This window comes from Perna viridis, chromosome 14 (assembly GCF_037379345.1).
Source record: "Perna viridis isolate PV_CMFRI_1.1 ecotype Kerala chromosome 14, ASM3737934v1, whole genome shotgun sequence".
Classification (NCBI taxonomy): Eukaryota; Metazoa; Mollusca; class Bivalvia; order Mytilida; family Mytilidae; genus Perna; species Perna viridis.
In genome coordinates, this window is record NC_142458.1 from 7311105 (window position 1) to 7335830 (window position 24726).

Consider the following 24726-nt stretch of genomic DNA (forward strand, 5'->3'; position numbering starts at 1 on the left):
AATTAAAATATTCAAAAATTTAAAGTTATTGCTTCTCCAAGAAACACACAGCATATTGAAGATAAAATGATAAATCATTGAAAAAATATATTCTCACTAAAGAGACTAGAAAGTTTCTATTTTTAACTGTGTTAGATTTCATTATCTCACCCAACGGGTTGAGACAGAACACATGCGCCTTCCCATAAAAAAATGGCACACTTTAATAACGATTTAAGAACAATCATATCTTATCAATTTGTGTCTGAAAAATATTTTAAAATAAAAATTTTAACAAGAATATTGCTTGATTGATTATTTCTTGGAGTTTGTTTAAATACTTATTTTAACTGACCTATATTTTACACCTGGTCGTGATATATCACTGGCCTGTCATACATCGCGACCAGCTGGTTAATATTGGTCATTTAAGGAGGTAGACCTAGGGTAAAGGACACAACTCTTACAAATCATTGGAATGTTTGTTTTCAGCATTTTACATCAATGTCATGTAAGCATCAAAGTAACATGGACTGATTTCATGCTGATTACAAATCATATGAACATTTATATTCAGCTTTTTGCATCAATCTCATGATAGCATTAAAGTAATTTGGATTGATTTTATTTTTTTCAAATGAAAGCTTGATAAACTTTGGTAAAATTGAATATGATACAAACATATAACTGATTTCAAGAGTTATGTCCCATACCTTAGGTCTACCTCCTTAATATCTGTCTGAGTTGAGTAACATGTCTAAATGCAGACTGTCACATCTGTCAGATTTCACATTAAAAATCTGGCTCTGTATGCCTGACTCGCCTGGTCTCTGCTTAGTACATTATAAGGGTCTTTTTGTCTGATCAAACCTTGTTGTCATGAAATTCTTGTGTCACACATACTAGCTCGGCATGTCCGACTCGCATGGCCTGCCTATAACATTATAAGAGTCTTTTTTGTCTGATCAAATCTTGTTATCCTGAAATTTTGGAATTTTTGTCATGAGATGTAGAACCATTTTCAAAACAGTGTAATTTGATAGAAGAAAAGAACGGGCACAGACATCCATAAAATGTACATGTAGTCACAAATAGTCAATGAATTTTCTTGTGTCACAAACATTTATTATTTGTTTCCATTAGGTGATTTCTCTTTGATGCTGACATCAGGATCATCCCTCCCATCTGCGGCACTGACAACATATGAAATTACGGTAGAATGTACTGATGGAACAGACCCTACTCAGGGATCCTTCACACTGAATGTCAGAACCAACGAAACTGAAGTTGGTCTAAATCAACGTGAGTTACACTAATATTAGTGTATTAGTTGATTATCGTGATAATAAAAAAAAGAAATGATGTACCATTAATGTATAGTGGATTCCACTTAATCACATAGAAACTCAAAGAATAGAAACATTTCTTGTCTTGTCCTCTTATTTACAAACAGAAGACCAAAAATAAGAAAATTCCTCTTAATTGCATAGATATTTAATCAAAACTTATCGAAAAATGCACCCAAATGGATAAAAAAATCATGCATGCATTACATTGTTAATGAAATACCTCAGTTTTTTTAAGAAATTTTTTTTAATAATTATATTATTTCTTTTGTTGACAAGACACTAAGACAGAAATCTTTGTAGACATGAGAAAAGAATATTTATTACTTGAACATCAAAAACATTAGAAATTTTCCCTTGAAATGATAATTTCTGTTAATTGCATATTAATTTCTGACAAATAGGCTATACGATTAACAGAAATCCACTGTACCTATGGGGGAACTAAAAGTAAAGTCTTTAAAAGTTATATTATACAAGGTTTAAAGTTTTCTAACAAAGCGATCAAATTTTGCTGAAATAAAAAGTTATTTCTCTTTCTTCAATGAATTTTATTACTTTCTTTGTAATTTCTTTCTCTTTTATTGTTGAACTTAATCAGAAACAAATTTTTAACTCTAAGAAAGGATGCATTTTTGATATGAAATGGGTGAAAAAATTTTGAAAACAAAATTTGTCATGTGCCTCCCCTCCCCCCCCCCCTGCCTGGTTTTTGCATAGAATCCCTCTTAGTTGTACTTTTGTTTTTATGCTATTTTTAGTATATAACTACAACACCTACCAGGAAGGAGATACTGTTGAACTTGAATGTCCACCACTCTCAAAAACAACATATACCGACTATGAAGATCCTGCTGATCCATATATCATTATTGATGCAGTACAATATGTGTACTTTTCCTGCTCTCACACAGACATATATGCCATTGAGAACCACTGTAAATACCAGACTAGCTGTACCTTCAATGTTACAAATGCCAATGTTGGAAGTAAATGCGGTACTATAAACAACAACGGGGACACTGGTATCGCTGGCCTCTTTTTGACTTGGCATTGTGTTGGTAAGTCATCCAAGTACTACAGTTAAAACTGTCTAAACTTCTTTTGACATTTAAAATTTGTTAGGTTCATACAGATGTTTGGTTTAGCAAGGTCTGAAAATATGTTTAAATTTATACAAATATAAAGGACTTTTAAAATGTCTGGTTTTAGTGTCAGTCTATGTAAGAATCAGGCAGTGGGTGAAATATGGTATGAAAAAAAAATCCTACGTAGAACTGATGTGGGGATTTTTGATTCATAGAAAAACTTGGCCATTGTTCCTAAAAAAAGAACATAGAGGTCAGACAGTAGTTTTTCGCATATGTCTCCAAAACCGTTAGGTTTAGGCAAATTCTTTCATAACTGAAATGATCCTTATTTTTAGGACTACAAAAGTCTTTAGACATAAAAGTTGTCAGATGACTCCTTATAAGAGTTATTGCCCTTGAAAGGGGAAAAATGACAGGGTTTGTTTTTTTTTACAGTTTTCAGCCAATATTTTGAGAACTATGATAGATAGAAAAAAACTTTCAATTGATGAAATGATCCTTATGATAAGTCCTACCAAAGTCTTCTTGAGTAAAAATTGTTGGACAACTTCTTGTTAAATTTATTGCCCTTGACAGACAGAATTCAACCAGGTGAGAGATTCAGGCTCCTGGAAGCCTCTTGTTCAGTCCCATATATACTCGCCTATAAGTCAGATTTTTTTAGTCTAAATTTTTAACTGCTGGGAAGGGTTCGTACATTTAGATGATATCTAGCTTATGAACTAAATTTTCAGCTCGAAAATGTCAAAAGCTTGATAATTGACATGAGCATGACACCAACATTGAACTACCAGACTGGCGTCATTTACCCCAATGTTAAATTGTTAACATCAGATTTAGGGAAACTGTCTTCATCTTCTATCTTTTACAGCTAAGATATGATGCAATAAAAGATTATTTACTGTTTAGTCTTTATTTTGCCGTGATACTGGATTATTAATGAAAATTTGCTTTCCCATGATGGAGTTCTTGCCTTTTTGGACTGCCATCACTGAAAATGGAACATAGGAGTCAATTAGAAGTTTTTCGCTTATATCTCAAAAAACAGTTAGATTTAGAAAATTTCTTGCGGGTAAAAGTATTCAGCAAGATGAGATCTATCTATAATGGTCAAAATTTTGGGTAAATCTGTTAAGCCATTGTTGGAGTTATGCCCTTGAAAGGCGAAAAAGATGTATTTTGTAGTTCATATCCAACAGCTTAAAACCTATAAAAGATAGAAAGAAACTCAGTTGCTGAAATGATCCTTATGTTATATCTCTGGATAATGCAACAAAATCTTTGTGTTTTTTTTCTATATGTGCCACATCTTATACACATTTTGCCTGATTCGTAGATAGAAAAGTACTAAATCTTTTTTTCAGAGGATGGTGGCTGGACAGAATGGTCCTCTTGGGGAGATTGTACAAGAACATGTGCAGGTGGATATCGCACTAGAACAAGAACATGTACTAATCCATCACCAAACTACTTTAGTGAAAACAGAATCTGTACCAATGATCGAGAGTATCAAAAAAAAAGGTGTAACACCCAGAATTGTATTTGTAAGTTAATACTAGTAAGGTGTTAACATCCAATATTTCACTTGTAAGTTAATACTAGTAAAGTGTTAACAATCAAGATTTCACTTTTAATTTAAAGCCAAGCAAGTGTTAACATTCAATATTTTAATTGAAAGTTAATACATATACTAGTAAAGTGTTAACAATCAAGATTTCACTTTTAATTTAAAGGCAAGCAAGTGTTAACATTCAATATTTTAATTGAAAGTTAATACATATACTAGTAAAGTGTTAACACCTAAGATTTCACTTTTAATTTAAAGGCAAGCAAGTGTTAACATTCAATATTTTAATTGAAAGTTAATACATATACTAGTAAAGTGTTAACACCTAAGATTTCACTAGTAAGTTAATACTAGTAAAGTGTTAACACCTAAGATTTCACTTGTAAGTTAATACTAGTAAAGTGTTAACACCTAAGATTTCACTTTTAATTTAAAGCCAAGCAAGTGTTAACATTCAATATTTTAATTGAAAGTTAATACATATACTAGTAAAGTGTTAACACCTAAGATTTCACTTGTAAGTTAATACTAGTAAAGTGTTAACACCTAAGATTTCACTTGTAAGTTAATACTAGTAAAGTGTTAACACCTAAGATTTCACTTGTAAGTTTGATACTAGTAATGTGTTAACACCTAAGATTTCACTTGTAAGTTTGATACTAGCAAAGAACTTAAACCTAAGATTTTATGTTAGTGAAAAGTTTACGCCTGTGATTTCGCAAGCTGTATGTTCATACAAGCAAAGAGTTCACGCCTGTGATTTCACAAGCTGTATGTTCATACAAGCAAAGAGTTTACGCCTTTGATTTCACAAGCTGTATGTTCATACAAGCAAAGAGTTTACGCCTGTGATTTCACAAGCTGTATGCTCATACAAGCAAAGAGTTTACAACATAAATTTCACTTGTAAGTTAATACTATAAGTGTTAAAACTCATGATTTTACTTATAAAATAATTCTGTAGTAAATTGTTAACACTCAAGATTTCATTTGTGAGTTAATACATAGTAAAGTGTTAATAATCAAGATTTCACTGGTACATTTATACTTATATGAAAAAGGAAATGACCTTAAATACAAGTGAAATCTGCAGCAAAAGTATCAGATTTCTTTTTTAACAAGTTAGACTTTATGTCATTTATCATTTTGCCTAGTTTGTTTTGGAATTTTTGATCTTTAATAAATAGAAGATGGCAAATGGGTGCATTCACAATACTCGTAAAATTAAGACAAGTCTTAGAACTGTTTCGGTTTCAGAGTAGATTACGGGGTTTTATCAAGATCCTTACAACCAGTTGTAGTTTTTTGGGGGGTCAAGCCTGCATTTTTAATATTTCTGAAGGTTTTATATATCCCCATATAGTGTTTTTGCTTTGAAGAAAGTTTCTCAAGTGCCAGTATGATAAATTTTTAGACGAATTTCTATAGATTTAAGAGTGAGCTTTGCTGTCTTATTAAAGAGTTTACACTCATGATTTTACTGGAATGTCAACACTAGTAAAGTGTTAACACTCAGGATTTCACTTATATGCAAACACTTGTAAAGACTTAAGCCCATGATTTTACTAGAATGTTAATACTAGTAAAATGTTAACAATCAGGATTTCACTTTTATGTAAATACTTGTAAAGAGTTGACATCTATGATTTTACTAGAATGTTAATACCAGTAAAGTGTTAACACTCAGGATTTCACTTATATGTAAACACTTGTAAAGAGTTGACACCCATGATTTACTGGAATGTTAATACTAGTTAAGTGTTAACACTCAGGATTTCACTTATTTGTAAACACCTTTTAAAGAGTTGACACCCATGATTTTACTTGTTTATTAATATTAGTGAATATTTTTCTTTTAAGTATTTAGTTAAGTAACATTCCACATAAGAATCATGCAAAATGTGATTCAGGTTGGAAAGCCTACATATATTTATTTTTGATATTTTGTTTAAAATATCATAGTAAAGTATCTTGTGGCTTTCCATATAACACTTGTTCATAGGAGAAAAAAATATATAGAATGTACTGTATAATTCAAAACCAAGGAAGATACTCATGTAAATGACATAAAAATACAATAGAAACTATTAGATTTTCAATGTGGATTATCTCCTGAGAGCAGACAGATTGGAGCGAATAATTATACATTTCATCATATAGACCTATAAAGCAACTTAATAACAAAAACAAAAATATGTAGCCTTTATTTGTGGTGTATCACATTTTACAGAATTTGCATGATTCTTACAAAGACTGCTACTTAACATTGTGCTTGTAGTGAACTGTTTATAATGGTCTCTTTGCTTCACTTTAAAGGTACAATAGCAGTAGTTTCTTATTTTTGCATTGGTAATGTATATATTTATTTTCAGATACAGGAACTCATTGTAGAAATGAGGTATTCTCACAGACATGCCACGATTACAACACCTATGGCTATATCTCCATCACTAAGGCAACATGGGCAGAAGGTTGTGGTTGGTTATACAATACAGACACACCAACAGTGCAAGATGCCACCAGTGCATTGGGAACACATTGTGATAAACATCGTAGCTGTAGCCCAACTGTAAACGATGGTGACATTGGATCTTGTAATTCGTACAACACTAATTGGGGAAGTTACTATACTTATCAAAACAATTACTGGTGTAATCAGTATGGTTGGTATGAATGTACTCAAGATGTGACGGATAGAAACCATCTTCAATCATATTCAATTTGTGGACGAATGGACTGGGAATTTTCCTGTATTAGTAAGTTCAGCTTTGTGCAAGCAACCTTTAGCTAGACTGTGACTTTGGAAATTTTGGCAAGTTTCCATTTTGTTGAAAATACAAATGAAAAGACATCATTTCATTCTTTTTAAATTAAAACTTTTTCTTCATATGACACAATTTATAACCAAATGCAGCACTTTTTTACAAATTTAATTCTAATACTGTGAAAGTGCTTTAATTCTTGGATACCAATTTTTGTGGACTAAGGAAGAAATACAAGTTCGTGGATTCTTAAATTTGTGGTTTTGAGGTTTTAAGTATATGTATACTCATCAATGGAAATCTCCTTTTCGTTGGGAACCAAATTTCGTGGTTTGGCCTACCCATGAAAACCACGAAAATTGGTACCCTATGAACAATAGTACTTTCACAATGTGATGTGCCTCACAGTTCTTTACACCACAGCCATGGTAAAAAACTTGATAAACATATGACCAAGTGATAGACGTTTCACAGTCTTTTTTTGCATCAAAGTAGATAAATTTTTACCCAAGTTTACAGACGTCACAACAGAATTTTACTCCAAAGCAGTCACCATTTCGTGCAACATATAGACTGTGTCTGTTCAAAAATATGAAGAAACTAGTCCTATTAGAATCTAAATAAATGATGGAAACACCATTTTATCATTGTATTACCATGGACTGGCCATTTATGTTGCTGTCGCTTGGGGTAAAACAGTGTGACATGAATGGTCAATTTGTGGTAAAACAATGATAAAATGAAGTTTCGGTGATTTATTTCTTAAAATCATGGTACATATTGGTAGGCTGTTGGTAGATTAACTATAAATTATAATTACATGTGTAGTATATTATACTGCATATCAAGATCTAGAATCTTTAGTCTGGTGTGGGTCCGGGTGTCTAAAGAATAAGCCAGCAGCAGCACTAAGCTTGTTGTTAAAGGCAACTTGTTATTAATAGTGCTCAGAACTCTGGCTCAGCAAATGGGTTGTGTGCCCCATGTGGTGGAATGGGGTGTCCCTGGCATGCTCCATACTGGGATCATAAGGCCATTAACCTCAAACCATAGTGGTGCAGAGTGTTGGGAAAAATGCTATGTTCTCACATGTTGAAGATCCCTGCTGTGGTTTATGACAGCAATATGTACGTTAAGACTGGCTTGGCCACAGAAGGCTAAATTGTCCAACCTTACCCACCTCTACCTATTTCCCATGGCAATCTAAACTCTGTGGTTCATGACAGGAGTAGGTACCTTAAGATTGGCTTGGCCACAGAAGGCTAAATTGTCCAACCTTACCCACCTCTACCTAATTCCCATGGCAATTGAAACTCGTCTACCGTATTATACTTGTGTCCCAACCCATTTTTCACTTGTCATGATTTCGTGTTTATTTTATCATCCATTTCATGTTCATCCCTCGGATATGGCTGAAACATTGCTGCTTGGTCGTTAAACACCAATCAATCTAATTGTTTTTTCGAGAATTAGCATGTGCTACTATTAACGCCTCCATTTGCCAAGTGGGTGTATGTAGTTTTCCTTTTGTCCATACTGCCTTCCTTCCTTCCTTTATACAGGGGGGACCCATTTCTTATCCATTATTACTCCTTTGCCACAGAATGGAATTGAATAAAACTCGTAACAGAATCTTTATTACACATTCCCATTCATGCACCTTCTATTTTTGCTTTTGATCCAAACCAAATAGAGGTCAAAAGATGCATATTTTCAAATGGGGATGGGGGTGGGGGGTATCTAGTAAGAACCCCTTGCTCACAGTTTTTCTACTTTTTATCATTCCTTAGCACCACCCCTTCCACACTGATTGGATAAATCACCCTGCATTTGTGATATATCATTCTCTTAACTGGATATTCTTTCCCAGTTCATCATATGTATTCAGTATAATGTACTATATTCTGCCTATAGTGGAGAGAGTAATCAAGGGAACCAAGGTTATAGTAGTAATCAAAAGGATGTAATTCAGAGACAAAGACCAGACATGGAAAACAGACATACACAACAAAGAACATAAAGTAACTAAAATCATACATACAAAGTTACAAAAGCAAATGAGCAACTCCGACTCCACTAAAAACTGGGAGCATGGACCAGGTGCATTGGTAGGGTAGGCATCCTTTCCTTTTCTAGATACACCCGCCAAGTTGCTCATAAAAAGTCAAGTCTGGGGGTAGACAAATGAGGAAAGAAAAACTATGACCCGTTCTAGCACGATACAAAAAGTCTGCGTAGTTTGGGCAAGCTCTGGCATAACAGAAGATGTTGCACATCAAACCACACTCATGATCAGAAAATATATCACCCTTGTCTGTGTCTCTGTTAATATATTTACTTCATCTGGTATTATGTTATATCATATATTTAGTAATAAAGACAGCAGTTTTGAATATCTAGTAAAGCCTATAACTTTCGATCTGCTTCAAACACTGTGTTGTTGAACCCTGGGTGATATCCCTGTATCACCCCAGTTGTCCTTATGTTTATATACATGTAGATGTCTCTGGATTATACATGTAGATGTCTCTGGATGATGCAGACTGTTATACAGATCTCCATAGGACTGTTTAAACCTTTAAAAATTCTTAAGTGGGAGATCTCCAAATTTTATCAAAATGGGAGATTTGCCAAGTTTTCATATTTTCATAGTTTTGCCAAGAATTGAAATAATTTATAATGATTTGAAGGGGGAAATTCAAGTAAGACTGGAGAAATTGCTTAGTCTCCGGTTTTGACATGGGCATGTGAATTAGAGATTGTTGAAAATTCCATGATAAATCGGGAGACTTCTGCTAATAGTTGGATAGTTAATACATTTTGTACCTCTCAAATATGTGCACTTTTTGTATTATATTTTGTAATGTACAGCATATGATAGGAAAAATTCTATTACATTAAAATTACCTTGAATTGAATACTTACATGTAAGAAGCACTCCACATAAGAATCATGCAAATTGTGATACATGTTTGGAAAGCCTACATATTTTTATTTTTGGTATTTTGTATAAAATGCTGTAGTTAGCAGCCCTTCAAATTAACATGTGGCTTTTCATATAATCCCTGTTTATAGGAAATAATATAAATTTTAAAAAATGTACAATAGAATTCAAAATTATGGGAGATAACTCTGTGAAAGGCACTAAAATATAATAGAAACAGTTTAATTTTCAATGTGGATTACTCCAAAGAGCAGACAGATTGAAAATTGAAATGAATTACTGTACATTTTATCATATACACATGTATACACTCCTTGAGACATTCATGTTTTCCATTTTTGTGTTCATGCATCGTTTATCGTGCATTTACACATCGTTTTGCGTTCATTTAAATTCACGATAAATGCACAATAGAAGTGTTTGTTTAAACCCACGCTAGGAGCATGCGTTTAAACGCACGAAAGAAGCATTTGTTTATACGCACAATAGAAGCGTTCTTTATTTTTATACTTTGATTATTTTCTTGATTTAACTGTTATTTATATATTTTTTGCTATTATTGATTTATATGATATGCTTAATTTTATTTTCTATTTTTTTCTGTCTTCATTATATGTCAATATTATTATATTTCTTCATTTGCCTATCGTGCGTTTAAACGCACGATATGAGGGTTCATATATCGTTTGTTTAAACGCATGCTGGGAGCGTTCATTTAATGTGCATTTAAACGCACACTGGGAGCGTTCATTTATCGTCCGTTTAAATGCACGATAGGAGCGTTCGTTTAAAGGCATGATAGAAGCATTCCTTTATTGTGCGTTTGGTGAGCATTTAGCGTGTGTTTGGGTATCGTGTACCTATAAAGCAACTTAATAATAAAAATAAAAATGTGTAGTCTTTTTTGAGGTGCATCACATATTACAGAATTTTTTATTACATCATTTTGCATGATGCTTACAAAGACTGCTACTTAAATTTTAGCACCCCAATGGACACAATGGGCAGAATGGTCGGCATGTACAGTAACGTGTGGTGTAGGTACACAAGAGAGGACAAGAACTTGTGAAAATGAAATCACAACAGAAGATGGATATCTAACCACATGTGCTCAGTCTGGGTCAGAACTACAGAGTAAGGAAATAAGGGAGTGTCTGTTTAATGGGACACATCCTTACTGTGACTGTAAGTATAATGTAGGTGTCAGTATTTTTTATTTAAATATGTATTGCTTTTTACAATATTTTTTTTACTTGTTAGCACACCTGGACGGAAGGTCCATGTGACGATTCGTCATCACTTGACGTACATTAAATAAATGTCCGTTTTTGTCATTAACTTTTTCAAAAGTCTCGTCTGAAATCGTATTGAAATTTGATAGATAGATATCCTCCTTAATGTGTTTTCTTACAAAATTATGGCAATTATACTAATCAAGCAACAAACATAAATATAATTGAAATGACTATTTATAAAACAATTGGGTTAAACCATTTATGCCTTCTAGAAAAGCAGAGGACGCTTACCCTACCGGTGCACCTGGTCCATGCTCCCAGTTTTTAGTGGAGTCCAAGTTGCTCATTTACTTTTGTTACTTTGTATGTATGATTTTAGTTACTTTATGTTCGTTGTTGTGTATGTCTGTTTTCCATGTCTGGTCTTTGTCCCTGGATTACATTCTTTTGATTACCGCTATAACCTTGGTTACCTTGATTACTCTTCCTATATAAGCAACTATTGTGTTTACTTCATGGAAGAAAATGTGATTTAAAAGATGCCAATGGTGTTTCTGTGTCAGAAGCAGACATGTGGCTTGCCATATTTACATTGACAACTGCTTGATCACAAATGTGTTTGAATAAGGGGATGTAACTCTAAACTTGTAACCGGGCATTACCACAATGCATTATTGCCCAAGGGCATTATCACATCATGGTATTGACTGGTAAAATTTTTTACTGCAGATGAATTAATACCACATGAAAAGGTTTTATCCAATTAAAATTACTGAATTTTCACTGATATGAAATAATTGCTAAAAAACACCAATTTATATAGATGATGATATTAGTCAGTTCACAAGTAACATCTTTATTTGTTTGAGTTATAAGTGGACTTAATATTGGAATTTTCTTAAATGTCCATCCAAGTTACAGCTTTGTTGCAGTTATCTTAGCTCTCAGTGGATGGATTGATTTCAGACTTGGTATAGATGGGGCATATGTTAATATGTTAGTCGCTGTCCGATATCAGATGCAACTTGAGCTTGATAACACATGCAAAACCAATATAGTGTAGTTGTACTTTTATATTGTTTCAGTTTGTGGAAATGGAATTCATTTTTACCAAGAAATAGGATCATTTCCAGGATACCTACCACTTGACCTTCCAGGTAAGTGTTCTGAAATGGTTTGATTTCTCTTCAATTCCAAGCAATCTAATTGATGGAAATTCAAATTGAGGAAGATCATGAGGAAAGGAAAGCTCAATTTGATATCAAATTGGTCACTGGTCATCATGCAGTCATAGATCCATCAGTGATCATTCAATCATCTGTCATTAATATTGAACATTGTTGGTTCAGGGACTGTGCATGCATGAATCAAGTAAGAAATTATAATTGGATGTATGTAAAGGGAGATAAATCAACTTAAGAAGTAGTCTGTAAAAGTCAAGCAAATTCTGTAATATGTGATACACACCAAAAAAGGCTACTCATTTTTATTTTCATTATTAAGTTGCTTTACCGGTCTATATGATGAAATGTAAAATTATTCATTCCAACCTGTTTACTCTTAGGAGATTATTCCCATCAAAAATCCAACAGTTTCTATTGTATTTTGAATGTAATTTACAGAGTTTTCTCCCTTATTTTTGAATTCTGCAGTACATTCTAAATAATTTTTATCTCCTAAGAACAAGGGTTATATGAAAAGTCTCATTGTTAAATTTCTGCTTACTGTAGCATTTTAAACAAAATATCAAAAAAAATATCAACCATGAATCACATTTTGCATAATTCTTAGCTGGAGTGCTACTTAAGAGTTTAACTGTACAATGGTTGAAAGCAGGTAGTATTACTCAAAAAGCTTACTCAAAATTCAACTTAATATTCACTTGAAAATGGTTTCATGCAGAATTTTGACTTTACCAGGTGGAGTAATCCTACTAGAAAGTGATTCCCAGACAGTAAGATGCTGTGGCACCATTCAGACATGGCAGTTCTATGCTCTTGACATCGGGGAACTGTATTTCATGGTCTGGAGAAAGATAGGGGAGGATTTCCAGTCATACAGGAGACTTGTGGGCTTCAACTATCTCAATGTCACAAGTAAGTTGAAACTTGTGGATAACAACTGTAAATATTGCAAGTGCACTGTTATTTTGAGTCCTAACAAGCTAGCATATGTCTCTTACAAAGAACAAACCCTGCTGATATGAACATTAACAATCTGAGAATTCAAGTGTTAATTTATACTTTGATTTTTATCGAGTGACTGTTTTTATCTTACTGCAAAAAATATTTTTTTGGGTTGAATAATGGTATCACCCCGTCGTCATTGTTGTCCTCGTTGTCGTTGGCCTCTGCTAACTTAAGGTTATTTTCAAAAACTTGACTAAAACTTATCAAATCTTTTTAAACTTTTAACACATTGTTTCATGGGGCATGGCATAGGGCCTTGTAGTTTTTTAGGTTTGCCTCCCGCACCTTTTAGAAATAAGGGGCTTGAAGGATGAAAATGGGTGTTGTCACTAGATTTGGTAGGAATTAAAAGCTTGTTTTTTATCAGATTTTTATGATTCATTTGTCAATCTGTTCCTTTTAAAAAAATTTTCTTATCTACAGGGATCCAAATTTTGGCCGCACCCAAAAAAATCATTTTTTTTAAAGTTTGGTCCAATTTCGAAATTTTGTTTTGGTTAGATTTTTAAAAATTTCTGTCTGGATTTTCAATTTTTGAATTTTTGAATTAAACTATTAAAGGGGCCCAAAATGGGCCACACCCCAAAAATTAACTTTTTAAAAATCTTTGGTCTGATTTTGAAATTTTCTATTGGATTCCTAAGTAAAATTTCAGCCTGCATTTTTTTCAATCAGATTTCAGATATCTCTAAGGGTTTGAAGTTAAAAGGAATCAAAGGGCCACAACCCAAAAGAGTAAAACATTTTTTATTTATGGTCAGATTTCAAAATTTTTAATTGAATTTCAAATTTCATGTGATATTGTGTCCAAACCACTTGATGTGTCCATAATAAACTGTTAGTCTTTTTTGGTTAATTGTGTTAAAATAATATTGTGTTCACCCTTGCTCAAAATTAACTCCATCCAATTTTTCCTCCTATATTCATCTCTACTTTCTCTACAACATTTTTGATTTTGCAATAACCTGTTATTAGGTGAGGGAGGAGATCATTGCTCAGCGGGAACAAAAAAAATTACAAAATAGAGTTAATTCAAGCTCTGAAAGATAAAACTTTAGTCGCAGTCTTTGTAAGAATCATGCAAATTCTGTAATATGTGATACTCTCCAAAAAGACTGCACATTTTTATTTTTGTTATTTAAGTTGCTTTATAGATCTATATGATGAAATGTAAATAATTCATTCCAGTCTGTCTGCTCTTAGGAGAAAGTCCACATTGAAAATCCAACAGTTTCTATTGTATTTTAGTGTCATTTACAGAGATATCTCCCTTAATTTCTAATTCTACAGTGCATTCTATATATATTTTTTTATCTCTTATGAACAAAGGTTTTATGAGGAGCCACATGTAATTTTCTTTACTTAAGCATTTTAAACAAAATAACTAGAATGAAAGTATGTAGATTTTCCAACCATGTATCACATTTTGCATGAGTCTTAACTGGAATGCTACTTAATTATAAGGACCTTACATTGTTTCAGTTCAGCTTGATCATGTGATATTTTTTTTGTTTTGAGCATGTGCAGTCTTTCTAGCTTAATCTTCCTTATAATACTTTCATCCCAATTTTAATCACACCTATTTATGGTTGAATTCAGGAGATATAGGATTTAACAATATACTGTATTACTTTCTTGCCAGATGAACTTTCTGATCAGCCAATTAGATTTCAACTTTCAAGATTTTGAAAGTACTTTTTTAATATGTGAGGGGAAAAAAAACAACATAAATTTAGAAAAGGTCATCAGAATATAGTGTTGTTTGGTGACAAAAGGAAACTAACAGTAGGCCTTATTTCAAATACAATATTGCATTGCTTTGAAATATATTTGTAGTTGATATGGTTGGACATCCGTATCCATTTGAAGTTTCCACTTACGATCGAATTGCTGTTACTAATGGAGATTTTATTGGAGTGTGAGTACACATTACTGTTAAAAATATACCTTTAAGTACCATTCTGTGTAAGAATCAGGCAATTGGTGGCACATCATTTCTCCAATTTAGTCATTTTTGTCTAAAATATATTCAGTACATCTAGAAAACAACCATAAAGCTATTTAAGTTTATCCTGAAGCATCTGTGACGTAGTTATTTTTTGACTGCTTATATAAGGAAAGAGTGCAAGAAAATTTTCTCATTTTTCTGTAGATTACAACTAAATTTGACCTATCAATATCTTAAAAAGGCAAATTTTTTAAACATTTCAATGGTTTTTTGGTGGTTATAAATACTTGGTAAATACAACAAAATCTCTGTGTTTTTTTCTGTCATGTGCCATGCCTTATACACATTTTGCCTGATTCTTAGACGGAGAAGTACTTAATAAGTAGCTGATGAGAGATTATTCCTAGACACCAAAATTTGCAACATTTATATTAAATTGGTATTTTTGTATTTGTCAATTTATTCTTGGAATGGGAGGACCAAATTTTGTTGGTTTTTGTAATTTACATTTTTAGATTTTATGCACTTTAGGATTTTTTCCCAGATTTTAGCATGTGTTACATATAAGGATTTGTAGAAGTTGAAACCTGCAAAATTTGTGCTCTTTGTTAACTTATTATACACCCGCTCCAAAGGAGAAGGGGTATACTGTTTTACCCTTGTCCATGTTTGTGTGTTTTCATGTGTCTGTAACACTTTTTTCTGACACATTTTTTTCAGCAACTACTCATCATAGCTGCTTGAAATTTTACCACATTCTTCCTGTAGGTATGTCATATGGTGGAATCCATTCTGAAAAAAATTACCAAGGACTTTGTTTATTTTTTTACTTTAAATTTTGAGAGTTGAAATTTCTGAAACACTTTTTTCAGTGACTAATCATCACATCGTCTTGAAATTTTAACACATTGCCATATGGTATGATCCATTTTTGAAAAATTTGACCACAACTTCCTGTTTACCATGGACTTTATTTATTGACTGAAAACAAGGGTATTGCTAGTGAGCCATATATTGCTCACATATTTCTTGTTTCAATATATAGTCATAATGACTGATGCAGTCTTAAAATTTGAAATTATGAAATGAAGTTTTAGTTTTATCAAAGAAAATCCAGAAAAAACTAGTGCATGGAAGTTTGAAAACAAATGAATTAAATTTATTATAGCCAAATATACACAATGCAAGAAAATTTGATGTATTGATCATGTTTGTAAAGGGCTGTGTTAAATAAACAAAATATCAGATTTCTTTAAAGAAAAAAATTAAATAAATTTGCTTCTGTTACAAAAAAATGTACTTGTATATATTTATATAAAATTTTATACTAGAATTAACACATTTTCTGATAAAATAAAATGAACTTGTTTATCATCTCATATACTGTAATAATACACAGTATTTTTTTTTTATTTGGCATTGACATCACCGAACTCAGTGACAGTGATTAAAATTTTGAAAACTGGCCATTTTTAATGATATAAGCTCAGAATGTCATTAGTGCATTATTTAACATTATTTGTAAACATAACCCAATTTGAATAGGACATTTGTAGCTGGAGTGGGATAAATAAATGGCAACCTGTAATCTCAATCGCTGCTTATCTTTTTTGATGGTTAATTTTGATATTAAAGTTAAATTTTAAGAGTTGATTGTATTATTTTTTTTTTCTGTCTATTTGATATAACCTCAATGCCCTTGGTGCTCATTTGAAAATATTCTTTCACAGATAATTTAGAGTGCACCACGTGATACAGGTTATTTTTGTCAATGCCAGTGGGAGATTGCTTACTGTGAAAGTACTATTGTTCTTGGGGTACCAATTTTCGTGGTTTTTGTGGTTAGGCCAAACCACAAAATTTTGTCCTCAACGAAAAAAGGATTTCCATTGATGTGTATACTAAAAATCTCAAAACCACAAATTCCAAAATCCACGAACTTGTGTTTCTTTCCTAATCCACAAAAAATTGTATCCATGAATTAAGCTACTTTCACAGTATTTAAACCCTGTAAACTTAAGCATTTTTAACATTATTTATAGGTACGATGTTGATGGTATTCTGGCTAAGACAGAATGTGACCCTAACTTGGACCCCTCTACTGATGACACCCATGATTATAGACCAAATTACTGTCCCGCTCGTACCTTGTTTCGATCCATGTCAAGTTCTTTCAGTGTTAATGATGAAGTCAACTTTGGCAGTGGTACTAGTGTGAACAGTGGCATTGTGGTAGCTTTGCAGTGGATGACAACTAACAGTGAGTATAAATACAGTATCACAGAGAACCGACCTGTATAACTTTTTGACGGATCAGTGACCGCTGACTGAATGATCCCTGACAGATCAATAACCACTGAACGATTTGATTGCAGTTTTGTTATGTAAATAAATTATGATAGGTTCATGTAAATTTAAGATAGTAAATCCACATATTGTATTTTGTTAATATAAAACAAATGTAAAATAAAAGTAATTAATTCATATTTAAATCTATTTCATTTATGTGTAAAAATTGACAAACAAAACGGAATCCATAAAATGTATTTGACCGCTCTGTGGTCACGATCAATCATCGGTTCAATGGATTGGTTTTACAGATCGATGACTGATCGGAAATTGATCGGTGATCGATGGCCAATTGCAATTTTAGTTCCACGGTTCAGTTCAGGTACTGTATAGTGAGATGTAGAACAATATTAAGAGGGGCAGATCCAGGATTTCAGATTGGGGCATAAATAGAAAGGCTGAGCAACATGAGGCAAGAAACATTTTACGGTAGAATCAATAGAAAGTCAAGATTTAATGCAAACAAAATTTCCTAATTTTAAGTGAAGCATACACAAGGTCCCATCTGTGCTGTTGTTTGCTTCTGTTATGAAAACCTTACCATATAGAAAAACTGCAATGAAATTGGTTTTGAGCAACTTGTAACATAATTTGTGATAAATATCCCAAGTTGATGTGGTGCAAACTAACTACAATGGTTGTGATATTTTTTCAATTTTGTATTTATGTGATAAAAAAGGGATAGAAAATCTTCTTCTTATTTCCGTCTCTCCTTTAGGAGAATTGGGCCATTAACAAGTCCTCTCCACCTGTCTCTTTTGTTTGCCACCCTGGTTGCTTTGGTCCATGACTGAAATCCTAGGTCTTGTCTTTCTTTTTCGATGGTTCTTCTCCAGGTTTCCTTTGGTCTGCCTCTCTTTCTTTTACCATCTGGTGTCCATGCTATGGCTATCTTTGCGTGCCAGGTGTTATCCATCCATAGTACATGTCCCAGCCATTTCCATCTTCTTCGTTTGATGGTAACACTTATCTTTTCTATGTCAGCTTTTCTTCTCACCTCATCATTTGTTACCTTCTGTGGCCAGTAGATCTTTAAGATTCTCCTTAGGCTTCTATGGAGAAAGGTGTCCACCAAGTTCTCATCGTTTTTTGTCATTTTCCAAGTTTCGCTTCCATAGAGAAGGACAGATAAGATAAAAAATATCCATTTCAAAACATTTTTATTTTAATTTCAGATCGGGCACCTTACTATAGTCATTCAACTCGTGTAGGCCATGTTAATGAATACCAATATGTCGATAAAAAAGTCATGAGATTTTCCTTCAGTGATTTTGATGACGGAGATGTCTTCACTTCCTATGAAATGGACTTTAATGACCCATACTTCTATTTTGATACTCAGGAATGTAAGTACACAATATTGATAAAACGAATTTATTTACTTCCAATCTGGATAGCCTTTGGTAGTATGTCATATTGTTTCAATATCTCATGGTGATTAACTAAGTGACATTGACCTACATTTTGTAATGACAGTCAAGCACCATATCTATTGATATACCATATTCCACCTGTCGGAACAAGACAGTGACATGATTGCTTTAGTAGTACAATGAAGTCAATTTTTCATATTTAACCATGAATTCCACTTTAAAACCTACAAGATTTAGAATGAACAAACTTTATACTTCTGTGTTTGTCTTGTATTGTTCAACCAAACCAGAACTTAATCTGAAAGAGAGAGATATTTATCAGTCTGGCTACTTCATAATTTGATGCTAAATCATTACAATCCAGGAGCTTCACCTGGCCCCTGCCAAGGGCATTGCTTTGGATTCACCGGGGACCCCTAACCGTAATTATGCCTCCCTGTTATAAAATCTATACCCACCCCTGGTGAGACCAATTTCAATGCAAATCTATGTAGACCTCTGAGTAATTGGTATACTTCCCTAAGTAAAAATCCCCCCTACATTCTAGCTACCAATGTGTCCTACTTTCTAACCACAGAAGACCAGTGTAAACTTTGGACACTATCTTTCAAGTTTGAATAGTTGGTCAATTATGACAAGATTTCCATAGATGGTATAATGTAGGGCTGATTTCTACATAGGTAACTATTCAATTAGCTCAGAAGCCTACATAGATTTATAATTTATAATTTATGAAATTGGTATAAAACTTGATCAAATTGCTATAACAAGAATCATTTCTAAGATCCTGTAGCTGGTAATTTTAGGGAGATGCAAATTTTGGTGTATTTTAGCCACCTATCAAAGACTGACAAAAAAAAATAAATTGTTAGTTCTTCTTTTGAAGTGCTTACTTCACCACTTAGCATATGTCAAAATTAAAAATGCAAAAACTTTTCTATACATTTATGCCTCAAAATTTTTTCACTTTGTGGAATGATTAGGAAAATTTTTTAACACAAAAAATCTCAGCTCCCAATGGATTGATTGATTTTAATTTTAATGTGTGGCTTTTTATAGATGGCCCATATGTTGTAAGTAGTTTTCCATTCTGTGCATTCAACTTCTTGTACATGTAAGGGTGTACATGGCTTGATGATGTCTGCAATGTCATATTTTTTTCTGTTTGTAGCTGGTTTTTACATTAAATCAAAACTGCTACACGAGTATTATACTGGTTACCATGTCTACTATCCTGTAATCTCTGCCGAGGATTCATGTCAGAACAGGGTTACAGCTACTGCTACCATAACAACATATAATACTGTAAGTTTTCATAAAGGAGGTTACGATATTGTCTACAGTGAAACCTGTCTAAACTGAACCCTGAATAAACCCAAAAGACGTACTTCATTTTAGTTCAAAAAGCTTAGGAATTTAACCTGATTAGGTATTTGTGAATGGCCACCTTTACTAAGAATAGAACATAGGGCATAGTCAGAAAATTTTGGCATATATTTCCTGGTGTACCTGGTCCATACTCCCAGTTTTTAGTGGAGTCCGAGTTGTCCATTTACTTTTGTTACTGTGTATGTATTATTTTAGTTACTTTATGTTCTTTGTTGTGTTTGTCTGTTTTTCATGCCTGGTCTTCGTCCTCGGATTACATTCTTTTGAATTCTGTATTCCCTTGCTTACACTCTTAATCTGTTTACCTGATTCAGACAGGAAAAAGTAATCAGCATGATGAGATCTATCTGTGGTCAAATTTTTGTGTTAATTCTGTTACGCCATACTGGAGTTATTGCCCTTCTTTGACATCTATTTGCTATTTTCAATGTTATTACTTAAAATAAATTCTCCTCAATAAATGATGGACAGAATTCAGTTAAAACTGATATGAATATTCTCTAGTTTTGAGCATTAGAATTTTTAACCAAAAAAACATGGCCACTTAACAAAAATAGAATGTTGCTTATCATGCCAGGTTAGTGATAATGATTCAGGCTCTTTAGAGCCTCTACTTAGCTCACCTTGCAATAGGCCATGTGAACTATTGCCATCACTTGGCGTCCATTGGCGTCGTCATCTGTCGTTGTTGTTGTCATTGTTGCAATCGTTAGCAATTTTTCAAACATCTTCTCCCCTCAACCTACTAATATTAGTACTATATGGATTTTGATGAAACTTAGCATGAGTGTTTCTTAGGATATATCCTGCACAAAATAATCATTTGAATTTTTGATCCATGAGAAACATGGCTGTTGTTACTAAAAATAGAACATAGGGGTCAAACAGCAGTTTTTTCATTATATATCCGAAACTGTTAAGTTTAACCAAATTTCAGACATGGGGTTCATAGTGTTCAGCATGATGAGATCCATCTGTGGTCAAATTTTTATGAAAATCTGATGATGTTAGAGTTATGCCTTTTTGGTTGTATTTTAACTGTTTTTGATGTTATTACATTAAAAAATCTGCTACTCAGAAATTACTGAACAAATTTCATTGAAAATAAGAATGATTGTTTCTTAGGATATCCATTTGGATTTTTGATCTGTGAAAAAATATGATTACTGTTTCTAAAAATTAAACGTAGGGGTCAGAATACATTTTTTTGCAAATAACTCAACTCAAAAATTGAACAAAATGCTGGTGGGGTTATATTGTTTACCATTAGAAAACAGATCTATGCCATGATTTTAAAAAAAGATTCATCACCCAATTGAGGAGTTTTGGCCCTTAAAACAGATTTTTGGGACGTTTTTCATGTGTACAACTTTGAAAATCCTCTCTGAAACCAATTGCGACAAATTTAATGAAAATTGGGGTATTGGTTTTGAGGGTATCTGCACAAAGTGATCATTTAAAATTTTTCATCAATAAAAACATTGCTGTCATTACTTAAAATAAGACATAGGGGTCAAAATGCCTTTTTTGCTATTTTTTCCTCAAATATAGAAGAAAAATAAAGATGAAAGCTCCTCAAAAGATGAACAAGATATTCTGAGTTGACTGGCAATATTGAAATTATTTTTAGTCTGCCATTATGCAACCATTTTCCCCTGTTTCTCAGATTTCAATGATTTTTGGTTTCTCTAGGCAACATGGTATTCAAAGTTGAATGATGATATGAAAGTTTGTTCTGGGGACCATTTTCCAAGTTGCTGCCATTTTCCTGCTAATTTTATACTTGCTTTGATTTCAACGATATTTGGTTTACAGTAAACATGGTCTCCTTTGTTGAATGGTGATGATGAAAATGTTGTATATCAATGATTTAACTTAATTTTATGTTCTTTTTCAGCAAAGGTATATTTAGCTAATGTCCCTCAGACCTGTTTGAATAACAAGTCCCCTACTCAAAATTTTCTAGAAGTTCTAAAAAAGCGTTGAAGCTATCTCTAACACTTTACAGTGCCTTAGGTACTCATTTGAACATACAACATTCATCAATATATACACCTTTTCAGCATTTTTTGTCAAACATGGTAACAAAGCATGATACCTTTACTTAGACAGTAGGACATGGTTTGTCAGGTGAGCAAATCAGGCTCTTGGAGAGTCTCTTGTTTTTATTCATTAATGTCAGAAGGAAATCAGATTCTCAGTGATATGGACTTTGACCTGTATAATGAATTATAAAGAACTCAAACTTTGATTGATTTATTAGGGGGTAGACCTAGGGTATACATAAGGGACATAACCCTTGAAATCAGTGATATGTTTGTTTCATATTCAATTTCACCAAAACTGTTCAAGCTTTTCTTTGAAACAGAATGAAATCCATCCAGTTACTTTGATGCTTACATGAGATTAATATAAAGTGCAGTGAATACAAACATTTCAATGATTGTAAGAGTTGTTTCCCTTATCTTAGGTCTACCTCCTTTATTGAATGTGGTAATTAAAACTGACCAGATGAACTAAATTAAGAACTTACGGTAATAGAGGTTCTTATGGATGACAATATGACAGCTGTTCAATATATGAGGTTTTTTTTTTTTTAAAAGATTTTACTTTTTTACAGGCTCCGGTTTATAACAACCTTCCGGCAACTATTGAACTATCTGAGAATAGGACTGGTGGCGCCATCTATACTGTTGACATTTATGATCCTGATGGGGATGCATTCACCCAGTGGATCAGTAGTATTTCTCCAAATACTGATATATTTTACATGGATGGTAAGTTAACCTGACAATTTACCTTGATGGAAAATTTACTTAGGTATAACTTTGATGGTAAAATGTACCTGACAAATCTACTTGACATCTTATTTGATGGTAAAATTTACTTGACATCTTATTTGATTGTAAAATTTACTTGACATTTCACCTGAATGGTAAATTTAAAGTTTTTAATATATGACATGGAACACTATTTTTCACAAAATTAAATCAATTTAAGGAGATAGACCAAGGGTAAGCACAATAACTCTTAAAATCAGTGATATGTTTGTATCATATTAAATTTCACCAACGCTTATCAAGCTTTCATTTGAAACAGAACGAAATCAGTCAAAGTTACTTTGATGCTTACTTGAGATTGATGTAAAATGGTGAATACAAGCATTCCAATGATTTGTAAGAGTTGTGTCCCTTACCTTAAGTCTACCTCCTTGATGGACTTACATATTTATTGTAGGATTTACCATCTACCAGAATGATGGAGCAATATTCAATACAGACTCGCTGAGTAATGTATACACCATTAATGTTCGAGCTAAGGATGGAACTTATTCAAACACCAAAGCACTGACAGTCCATATTATCAGGCAGACTAGAATTCCAAATAGTAAGTGTAAAGGAAGATAATCAAAGTGAAGGCCATATTAAAGACCTAATAGATACCTGTTAACCTCTTTTAAACACACCTTGAAAATTTGAAAGCTATTTTTGGATAAATACATATTATGTGTAAGTTTTTGTAAGAATCAGGCAACATGGGAAAAATCAGCAACATGCATGTCTAAACCCCACCAATCTGACAATTTAACTTCACTCAAGGATGCTTTGTATACTTGAAAAAAAAAACATTATTTGAGCTCTGCGTCATTTCATTTTCTAAGATTTTTTTCAATAGAATATTAGAAAAATGAGGTTTTTGACAGATATCTGCTCTTGAAATGTTCATTTTCAGTGCATTTCAATGAAATTATAACTCAATTTACCAAAATAATATGGAAAATCTTATCTTTTTTCCTTGATTCTGATAGTGCAAATAATCAAATTAAACTTTCAAAATGGTGGGTTTTTTCATACCATGTTTCACCCACTGCCTGATTTTTACAGAGACTTACACTTAATTGTACATACTTTATGCATACCTATATGTAAAACATTTATCAAATCACAGAACTGAGATGTTCCATTTATATAGAGACAGGTGGGTGGGCTAAGATTTCAGTCTGTGCGAAACCTTTAAGGGTAGTCAAAGACGTTAAAAACCCCTTCACACAGGCTAAGATTCCAGAAGAACAGAGAATATATTACCTTTGTAAATCAGTTATAGGGGACAAATTTTGTTATTTATTACCATGTCCAAACAAAGCAATACTAGAACATTATCTATGAATTATCTTAAGATATAACATCATGCACACAGTTAATTACAAATGATTAGGGCTTCTTACAGGTACCAAATGCTGCAGAGAAACCTTATAAAGTGTCTGTAAAATGACTCAACCATTAACTTTGTTGATCTTTTAATTGTTATTCATTGTATTTAAAAGTGTTGGAATCTGTAAGAATTAGGCAAAATGGTAAATGATTGATTGATTGGTGTTTAAAAACTAAGCAGCAATATTTCAGCTATATTTGGACAATGAACATGAAATGGGTGATAAAATGAACATGAAATGATGATGAAATGAAAAATGGGATGGGACACAAGGATAATAAAGTTGACAAATTTTGATTGCCACTGGAAATGAGAAAAAATGGGTAGGGTCAGGCAATTTAG

At 32.8% G+C, this 24726-nt stretch overlaps 1 protein-coding gene across 2 annotated transcripts in view; it reads left to right on the plus strand.

Moving 5' to 3' along the window:
* The window catches only part of LOC148597980 (uncharacterized), a 124042-nt gene that overhangs the window by 33914 nt on the left and 65402 nt on the right, over positions 1-24726 (plus strand). For both annotated transcript variants that reach the window (XM_088560286.1, XM_088560287.1), the window contains exons 15-27: positions 1123-1281; positions 2087-2386; positions 3781-3960; positions 6356-6739; positions 10674-10874; positions 12010-12081; positions 12844-13020; positions 14950-15031; positions 17104-17321; positions 18586-18756; positions 19955-20088; positions 22793-22949; positions 23410-23559. In XM_088560286.1, the coding sequence (XP_088416412.1) occupies positions 1123-1281; positions 2087-2386; positions 3781-3960; positions 6356-6739; positions 10674-10874; positions 12010-12081; positions 12844-13020; positions 14950-15031; positions 17104-17321; positions 18586-18756; positions 19955-20088; positions 22793-22949; positions 23410-23559 (2385 nt within the window). The remainder of the gene's footprint in view (positions 1-1122; positions 1282-2086; positions 2387-3780; positions 3961-6355; positions 6740-10673; positions 10875-12009; positions 12082-12843; positions 13021-14949; positions 15032-17103; positions 17322-18585; positions 18757-19954; positions 20089-22792; positions 22950-23409; positions 23560-24726) is intronic.